The sequence below is a fragment of the Cucurbita maxima genome, unplaced genomic scaffold, assembly GCF_002738345.1.
Source record: "Cucurbita maxima cultivar Rimu unplaced genomic scaffold, Cmax_1.0 Cma_Scf00031, whole genome shotgun sequence".
Taxonomy (NCBI): domain Eukaryota; kingdom Viridiplantae; phylum Streptophyta; class Magnoliopsida; order Cucurbitales; family Cucurbitaceae; genus Cucurbita; species Cucurbita maxima.
Genome location: NW_019272047.1, coordinates 455,469 through 464,687, shown reverse-complemented (window position 1 = coordinate 464,687; position 9,219 = coordinate 455,469). Strand labels below are relative to the sequence as shown.

The window sequence follows — 9,219 nt, the reverse complement described above, 5'->3', positions numbered from 1 at the left end:
AAAAAAAAAAAAAAAAAAAAAAAAAAAAAAAAAAAAAAAAAAAAAAAAGAATAAGAAGAAAACAACAACAATCAACCTTAATTCTTAATATTTAGCATTCTTTATCATTTGAAAAGGATCAACCAAGAACCAACCTATTCATTCAAACATAACATGTATACATACATGTAAAGAACCGTTTACAGCAATAAGTAAGACTGAACATCCTACATCCAAAAGGAAAAGCCCGTAGTTGTTCCGCTTCCAAATACACATTCAATCTTGTAAATTGAGAAATATGGAATGTCATGAAAACGTTTAACAAAACAAACCCAACCTCTAGCAATATAACCTCCTAATTAAACCAGCAAGTTGCAAATTGAAATGCATCCAATGTCGTGTTACAAACTTTAATGATCATCCACAAAATATTGAACTTCTAAAAGTTTCTCACCATCAAAATTTGTAATGTCGTGTAATGGTCTTGCAAAATTTGTTGAGATGCAAATAAGTCAACCTAGACTCCACGATTGTTTAAGAAAATAAAGAGGCAATCCCTATGATTCGCTCTTGTATGAAAGAATAAAAAACTTAGGAAGAGAAATAGAAAAATTAAACTAAATTACTATTCCTGTCATCTACATCTAAGCAACAATTTTTTCTTTTTTCCTTCATGACTCGTGCTGTGGTTTGATCATACACCAACCCTTCTAACTTTCACGACAGAAATAATTTGATTTTTATGAGACAGCCCAAGTAAGTTTTATAGAAAAATAGAGAATAAATAACTTATTTTAAACAAATAGCATTCAATATTTTGTCCCCTCAACTGTTTCGTAATTTCGACTTACAAACACTGACAACTGATCTGATTTTGAAAATGAAACCTTTGTATTATATAATATTTAGCCCGCACAAAATTAAGACTTGGTTCCACTACTTCCCAATATTTGAGTGTATTAAGCCCATTGACTATAAGCCATACCGTTTTTTAGTTGCATCATGGGTGGTTTTCTTTTCAATTGGTTGCTTTTCAAAAGGAGGGCAACCATCACGTTTCCACCACACCTACAAGTACATTTGGGATAACATTTAAGCTATAAAATGGTTATTGCAGAAAACAAGAATATGATAAGCAGGACTCACCCAATTATTTTCACGTTCTAATATATGCTCAATCTTCTGAAGAAATTCTTTCCCTCTTGGCGGTGTCACCTCAAGCAACTTCTTCACACGCTCCTCGCAAGATTTAATTTCTTCTCTCTAAAATTTTAAAATTTTTTTTTTTTTTAAAAAAAAGGCATACAGTAATGCATTTAGAAAAAACATTTAAGAAGGAATAATAATAAATTTTGACAGGAAATAAACAGGAGGTATAGGAAAAGTATCCAACCATTTTATGTTAGAAGAAATGAATCAAAAGGAAAAAATAAAATAAAAATTTTGATGTTCCTTTAACCAATTCAGTATCAGCATCTAGCTGTCACCTTTCCATTAACCATAATAATTATAAAAAAGGAAAAAAAAATTGATATTTCTCAACGCCTCAGACATTGATGTTGAAAAGTTCTCATGGAAAAATACACACTTCATCAGAGATTTTGTTGGCTGGTAAATGGGGGTGAAAAACAAAACAAAATAGCATTTAACTTGGAATGGTTTCTAATTTTTTAAAAAAAAATTAAATATTCAAGAAATTGTTCAGAAGGCAAGAATCAACAAGAGAAATTTGTAATTTAAGATTCAAGTAAGGTTTGCAAGATAGTGGAAAGGGTAGAACTGCTTAAAAATAGCATATGTTACTAACCATGGTTTCAGATGGAACATCTTTCTCATTCTTTCCTGGGGCCTAGAACAAGAAAAATACTAATTAGAACTACTGCAAACTTATCGAAAACTAATTCTGCATAAGAATTTTAGAACATACTGTATAAACTACCTTTAGATAATCAAACAATATAAGGCACTGCACAAGAACGTGGCGTCGAAAACTTGGATCCTTTAACTGCAACACACAAAAAAAGAAGGGAAATAGAAAATGGAGACACAGCCAAGCTAGTTGCCTGACAAGTAAAAATTTTAAAACTTTAGTATTCATATGATCTATAGATCAAACTTACTTCTAAACCCATCAGTTTACTACTAGTAAGATATTTTATGCTGAAGGTTGCTGACTCCTCCTCCAACATGTTAGCATCTCCCTCTTCATCGGACAAAGGTTGTGCATCAAAGGTATTCAACACAACCTTTATGTTTCAAAATCCAAAATAAATGCACTTTATCAGATATATGTATTTGAAAACTAAAACGTATCACAATCCACAAGTTTTAAAAAAAAAACACGAGCTAATTCTACATTAGTAAGAAACTAAATAGACAAGAACAAAAAGGTTTACCGCTAAACTCGATGTGAACTTTTGCCACTTTGTTGAAGCAAGAGTAAGGGAGGCAGGATTACAGAAGTATTCCTGGACAAGAATACACATCAAATTTTGTTACGATTACCCAAGAATTGAGACAGTTAAATTTCACAAAAATAATTGCATTAGCAGCTGAAATTTTATAATAAGATGAAACTGTAAGATAGTAATATTATCGGAATGAAATTAATTAGATCATTGTGAATTATGTACATACCTTTAAAAGAAATCATAATTATTTAATTTGTTTAAAAAAAAGGATGTTGGTTCAATCAAAATTCAAAGGATAAATAAACTAACATTACAAGGCCAATACTCTTAGTATTTACCAAGAGAACTTTAAAAGATTATCAATTAGTCATTTAGTCAAAAGGTTGTCAGAAATTCTATCTGGATTGGACTTCCAGACTCTACTTGAAAGATGAGAGGCAATCTTCAAACAAATGACAAAAAAAACCCACTGACCACCACTTTATGTTCCAACATTACCTGTAAACTCCAAAAGGTCTTGTAAAAGTTGAAATCAATAGAAAAGCCTGAAACAAAGAAATGAAATATCACACGCTTGAATGTTAATGTAAATTTAAAATAATAAAAATAATAGATAAATAAATAAAAGCATGAAAGGAGCAAAAGAAACTCTAGTACTTTGATTTTCTAGAATGGAAAGAATATTGCCATTAAAGAAAAGATTAAATGCTGCAATAGCATACCATCTGGGGGTTCTTTCTCATATTTTGTTTCATTGGAGGTGTTGAACACTCCTTTTATATTCACAGCTGCAACAATAGATCCAGAGAACAATATATATGAAAAATATTCAATAAATATTAAAAAAAATAATAACATTACAAAATGAAGATGGGTTCTGAAATACATACCAGAACGTTCAGATAAAGGGAAAAAATGTGCTAGAAACATCAGAATGCGTCCACAAAACACCACATCACTTGCCTAAATTAAAATCGAGAAATTTGTACCATAATTAGTTCTTTTGTAAAAGAGAGAGAGATGGCTCAACTATACTGCTGATTGGAAAAGTATTTTTCTGATAAGAAGCGGTGACCATTAATCAAAGAGAACAGAAATTTTCCTACATATAAATAAAAGTTAAAAAAAATATATATGAGCAAATAAATATAAGTTGACCTAAAGGATAAGTTTAACAATCTATAGACTAGAATTAATTTTGTATTGAAATATTTTCATGCTCCATTTTTTGGTCTAATCATCATCCTGTTCGCTTGTTCTGATGGCAACCAATTACATTTCCCAGATTGTATCCCACAAGGATGTTATAGTTAATATCTGATAGCGGAGAACTGTCACTACCATTCATCACTAACTTAACAAGGTGCTAAAACTAGGTGTCAATGCTGCTAAAACTACTTTGTGGAGTGTTTGGTTGGAAAGAAATAGCAGATTTTTTAAAAAATAGGCAAAATATTAGTAGGAGGTGTTCAAATGAGCTAAGTTCTTTTTTTTTTTTTTTTAAATACGAAACTCGAGAGTATATACATGGAAAGAAGATATAACTAACTGGCAGGGGAAAGAGAAAATCCCCTCCCAGAGAAAGCTAAAATTAACGAAGTTTCATGGCACTTGTTCGGTTTCCAGGTTTTGAATTTACAATTTGTTCACACAAATCGGATTAGTTGGGAGGGATGAGTTGAGAAGTCTCAAGAAACCAATTAAATGTTTGTTCTTGCGTCTTAAAAAAGAAAAGGAGAGAAGGAGAAAAGAAAAGAACTTCTTCCTCAAGTTCTGTGCATGTGAACCACTAGAAAATTTTCAAAATGAGACTTCAAAGATTAAAAATAATGCAATTGCAATACAATTTAGTACCTTTGATAGACGGCGAAGCAATTGATTGCACGTTCTCAACATGACAAGTTTTCCACGAGCAAAAAGCTCTTGCTGTGTACAAAAGAGCCATGCCATTTCAAAGCAAATAAAGGGACAAAGAATATCTGGAAGTTTAAAATTTACTTCAAAGAAAAATGGAAAAGTTGTATTTCAGTACAAGAGGAAACCTTTCCCAATATATCTTGTTTACTCTCAATGTAACCAAAAATATCTTTGCAGTTCCTCAATGTTGACATTTCAGTCAGATCCTCCAACAGCTGGAATATCATACCTCCTTCGACATGCTCTTTCTCACAAAGATAGAGAACAATGTCTAAGGCAAGAATGAAAACATTAAAGTAATTAAAATGGGACCGAATGTTGAAGGATTAGATACAAACATTTTCATCATTAGTGCAGTCCCAATGCAGTAAAACCTTCAGACTACAAGCAATATACATGGTCAAAACTACATAATTGTTGACAATTCCAAATAAAGATGCATCCATTAATGTTCAAAAATTTCATCTCAATCCAGCTATCAGTCTTGAAAATTAAGGATTTAAAGAAACAGGATTCAAGATATGGAGTACAGGTGCTCAAGCATATAAGATCGTGTTTTCCTGATAGGAACATATAAGATTTTGTTAAGGGTGGAGTATGTCAAAATCATGATGCACATTGGGCTAATTGCCAAGCTAACACGACGATTCATGGTAGGTTCTCAATTTATCTACATAAGATCACTCATTCATGCTTCCACACAAAATGGAAGGATGTTGAATGGCTTGGGCATTTTTCCTATGATCATCTAAACTTCAAGAGGTGGAAAATTATGGTGCTTGGTCCTCCACCGATGAAAGCTCCATGAGAAGTTTGTGAAGGATGTGTTGTTAGCGAACAACATAATTAACAATTTCTGCAAGGAAAATCCTAGAGGACAAAAATGCCATTAAGCGCTGATGTTTTGCACTGATACACCCATGTTCCAATGGAAATTAAAGTACATAATAAGCATTTATTCATGATATGAACCAAGGAATGGCGAACATTGCATGGCTTCTTGGACTCTAAATTGCAGTTTGAAGATCTTGAGATCTTGAAATCTTGGTTTCATTACTTGCATCATATCATAATTATTGTTGAAATATGTGTCTTTTTTTAAGGAAAAATCGGAAGACTTAACTATCTTTAAAAGTTATGAATTGCTTGTACAGAAATAAGCCTTAACAATCCATGTTCAAGGTACCCTCACTTTTAATAAATAATGGATACACACTAACCAGAGAGAACAAAGAATCATCTAGTGGCCAAATACCAAGTGAATTATGATGGAGGGCAAATAATAACTCTCAACCTAGTTTGGACATGCACGGAAGAGGATCAAAAAATTGTTTGGTAATGAAAGAACACCATTTTCACGCTTCTACATTTTTATGGCCTTCTTGTACTTTTTTTTCTTTATCGTGTGAAGTGGTTTTTTAGGAAGGAAAAAAAAAACACATCCTTGCCATCGTCTATCTGTTTTTGTGATTCTCAGATATCTATCTTTTAGAATAGAAAAAAATCAGCAATTAAAATCTGCTACTTCTTTTAAATACACAATAATTAATAAATCATATCATAAAAAAATCAAAATCATATCTATAAATATTATTTCCTATCAGAAAAATAAATGAAAATTAGATCTTTAGGTTACAACAAAAAGTTTGAGTCTAAAATAATGTAATACCTAGAAGACGCGGAATATGACCCTGAGCAGTTTCATTGTCATCAATAGACATCCCATACTGCATTATTGGCTCCGCTGACTGAGCTGCAGATGACTGCACGAATATCCAGTTGAAAATAGACTTACCTCCAACAATACTAGAAAATATAAATGCGAGGCAGAAGAATGGTATCCACATTTGAAATCTAGAAACACTATAAAACACTCATCCCGACCAATGCTTTCTGCTATTATTCTCTTATCATTTCCACTTTTATTTCAAGAGAAACTGATAAATATTCCATTTAATATAAGGATGGAGACAAGAAAGACGTGTCCATAATGAACAAAAACTGTTTCTTTTTGAAAGTTTGAACTTGAAGTGCCAAGTAAAAGAAATTGGTTTTATTCCTTAGTGTTAATGTCCAGATGTTAAAAGAAACCTAGAATAATTAATCAACCTTCCTTTTTTAACAAAATATTGTCCGTTATAAAACTATATAATCACACACAAAACAAACACAGAGTATCCTTCCATCTCTAGATTTCTCAAATAATCCGATTGCTTCATTCCAGAGCAGCTCCCAAAGACTTTTCTGCACTCAGCCAAATGCTTTTGCCTGCCTTCTCAACTTGTGGCCCGAAACAATCATACAAGTTTTCTTAGGCATAATATGATTGACATGACCCATGTTTAATTTGCAAAACAAGGCTATCCAGCAGAAATTACTATATTGACAAAGGATGAATAAATGGTCCTGGCTTTCCCATTCTTATTGCAAACAATACAACACAATAAGCTAAGAGCCGTATTAGGAGGCCTTCTTTGTACCTCCTCTATGTTGACTCTCCCATGGTTTAGGATTTGAAATTTTTTTAAATCACTAGATATTTACATAAAAAATAAATAACAAATTAAAAAAAAAAAGTCTTAATTATGGGACAAACTGTTGTGTATGTAATTTACATAATTTCAATTTCTATATAGTAAGACCTCCCGAGATTGCTAGATTAACAAGAAAACAGAGCATACTTCTAGATTTCAAGATCTCCTTTAACCACTCAATTAAACAAGCTCCAAAATTTAGCTTACCACCAATTCTTGAAGTAATCGCCTTAGAATATTCTCCAGCAACTGATTTTCATCTTGTGCCAATTTTGTGAGCTTCTGTCATATGAAAAATAAAGGATTAAACTAAGTTAAAGAAAGATCTAAAGGGAAATCGTTTTTTTTTTGCAACCAATAAACAAAACTTTCATTTTAAATCAACGAACATATATAAAGGGACCTACAAATTCAAAACCAAAACAAAATAAGCCTACACGAAAACTTTAAACTAGTAATGAACGATAGTAACTCCTTAGAAATGGACGCCAAAAAATAGGCCTTGAACTAGCCAAAGACCAAACTTCATCCAACATGCTCTCTCAAGTTAAAAGACTTTGTTCTAGATATTTAGAAAATATGATGCCAAGCTTAAAAATTCATAAGTCCTCACTTTTAGAATGTCTATTGATCAAAAGAATGGTTCTCAAAACGAGGTCATTAGGCTACTAGATTAACCATTCAAGTGGAGAGGGCCTCATGCTCCCATGGGGTCAGTCAACTCTAACAAGAATTTTTCTGGGAGAAACAAAAATGATTTCTTGCAGGAAAATGACAAGGAGGGAAGGAAGCCACCATTCTTGAGTATCCTTATTGAGGATGGGCCATTTTGTAAGCCCTAATTCTTGAGTGCTGGGAGGCCAGTGGAGATGCCTTGTCCCCAGCCTTCTCTTCTTTTTTGTGTGTATATTCTTTCAATCATTAAATCCCTTCAGTCTCTTATATATAGTGATAATAATGATCCAATGAGAAGAATCAAACTAGAACAGAACCCTCACCCCCCAAAAAACCAAAAAACTTTTCAACTTTAAATTTATTGGTCAAACTTGCACTTTCCATCTGACTTTAAAACATTCAATACTCAATGAAGTCCATATGAACTTGTGAGGTGTTATTTTAATGCCATACAATTAGTCCAACGTTTTAGCGTAGCTACCTGAGGTTTGATAACATCTTGAACTGTCTGCAGAGCAAAATTTTCTGGTGGCGCCGTTTGTAATATGGCTTTCCGGAACTCTTCCTGGAAAATAAGAACACAGCTGCATGATGCTTGGAGAACAATGTATTAAAATATATACATATTCATACAAGACCAGAATTGATTTGAATAGTTTCTGGATCAACATGCCCAAATACTAATAAATTCATCTTAAGTTCCTATATCACCAAACACGGATCGAATTGTTCCGCTAAAAGAATCGATTGTTTGCAGCTGATATAATCAATTACAGCCAGACTATTCAATTTTCTTAGTACTCTGCCCTATTTGAAAGTAAAGGAATCTAGAACTTCAGCTTTTCAACTGAAATTTTATCTATTACAGCCTGGCTATGAACTTCAAACAGTATAAACATGGAAAATCACGTTTCCTCACCTCGCATTCAAAATAAAAATTTCCGGTTAACCATAAAAGAAGTTCGAAACCCGTACGAGACAATCCTAACAGCTAATAACATGTAATCTCCCGAACCAGAAAACCCTCCACTCACAATCATCAATTGAAACAAACATTTCCGTGCCTTACTAAACAATAATTTCAAAGAAAAATTGAGAGTGATACGTTCTAAAGACTAGCCATTGCCATCCAGACCGCTAAAAGGGCTGAAGAATCCCGCGCTACAATTTACACTAGAACAAAGACCTTAAGAACAAATCCAGGCTCGTAGAATGTAAGTTTACCATGACGAGGATTCAGAAATTGGAACTTCCGAATGATTCCTATGCGTTCGGGAGACTGAATCATCAGCTGGCAGAAAACACGTCGACTCTCAGTGTCGGCCGAGCTTCGAAGTCCTCTCCTATGAACGAAGAGAACGCGATGAAAGCTTTCTTTCGCAAATTTCTTATTGAATTTTCTTTTTAATTTATAAATTTAGCATAAATTATAGTTTCTCAAAATTTTAAATTTTTAAATATGCTTTGTTTAAGATGTCGAAAAAAATATGTAAATAAAATATTTAAGAATTAAATAACTGTATATTATATGGTAAATGTTATTATAACTCCATTTAATTTTATTAAATTAATTTTAGTTTTATAAGCTTTTCTAGTTTATTTTATAATAAATTTTAATAATTATCTTTTTAATAAAATTATATAAACATTTAATAATAAATAGTTAGTCTAATTTATATTTGAAAAATTAAATATTGCATCAT

General features: G+C 32.2%; 1 protein-coding gene across 2 annotated transcripts in view; it reads right to left on the bottom strand.

Moving 5' to 3' along the window:
* Positions 1 to 8,907, bottom strand: part of LOC111466514 (THO complex subunit 1) — a 13,198-nt gene extending 4,291 nt beyond the window's left edge. For both annotated transcript variants that reach the window (XM_023111194.1, XM_023111193.1), the window contains exons 1-15: positions 8,741 to 8,907; positions 7,998 to 8,081; positions 7,049 to 7,123; positions 5,977 to 6,070; positions 4,433 to 4,578; positions 4,245 to 4,316; positions 3,281 to 3,353; positions 3,113 to 3,178; positions 2,889 to 2,935; positions 2,376 to 2,447; positions 2,100 to 2,225; positions 1,919 to 1,984; positions 1,787 to 1,828; positions 1,126 to 1,242; positions 965 to 1,047 (exon numbers count right to left, since the gene is read on the bottom strand). In XM_023111194.1, coding sequence (XP_022966962.1) covers positions 965 to 1,047; positions 1,126 to 1,242; positions 1,787 to 1,828; positions 1,919 to 1,984; positions 2,100 to 2,225; positions 2,376 to 2,447; positions 2,889 to 2,935; positions 3,113 to 3,178; positions 3,281 to 3,353; positions 4,245 to 4,316; positions 4,433 to 4,578; positions 5,977 to 6,070; positions 7,049 to 7,123; positions 7,998 to 8,081; positions 8,741 to 8,743 — 1,166 coding nt within the window. In that variant the 5' untranslated portion in view covers positions 8,744 to 8,907. The remainder of the gene's footprint in view (positions 1 to 964; positions 1,048 to 1,125; positions 1,243 to 1,786; positions 1,829 to 1,918; positions 1,985 to 2,099; positions 2,226 to 2,375; positions 2,448 to 2,888; positions 2,936 to 3,112; positions 3,179 to 3,280; positions 3,354 to 4,244; positions 4,317 to 4,432; positions 4,579 to 5,976; positions 6,071 to 7,048; positions 7,124 to 7,997; positions 8,082 to 8,740) is intronic.
* Between the last annotated feature and the right edge of the window lie 312 nt (positions 8,908 to 9,219).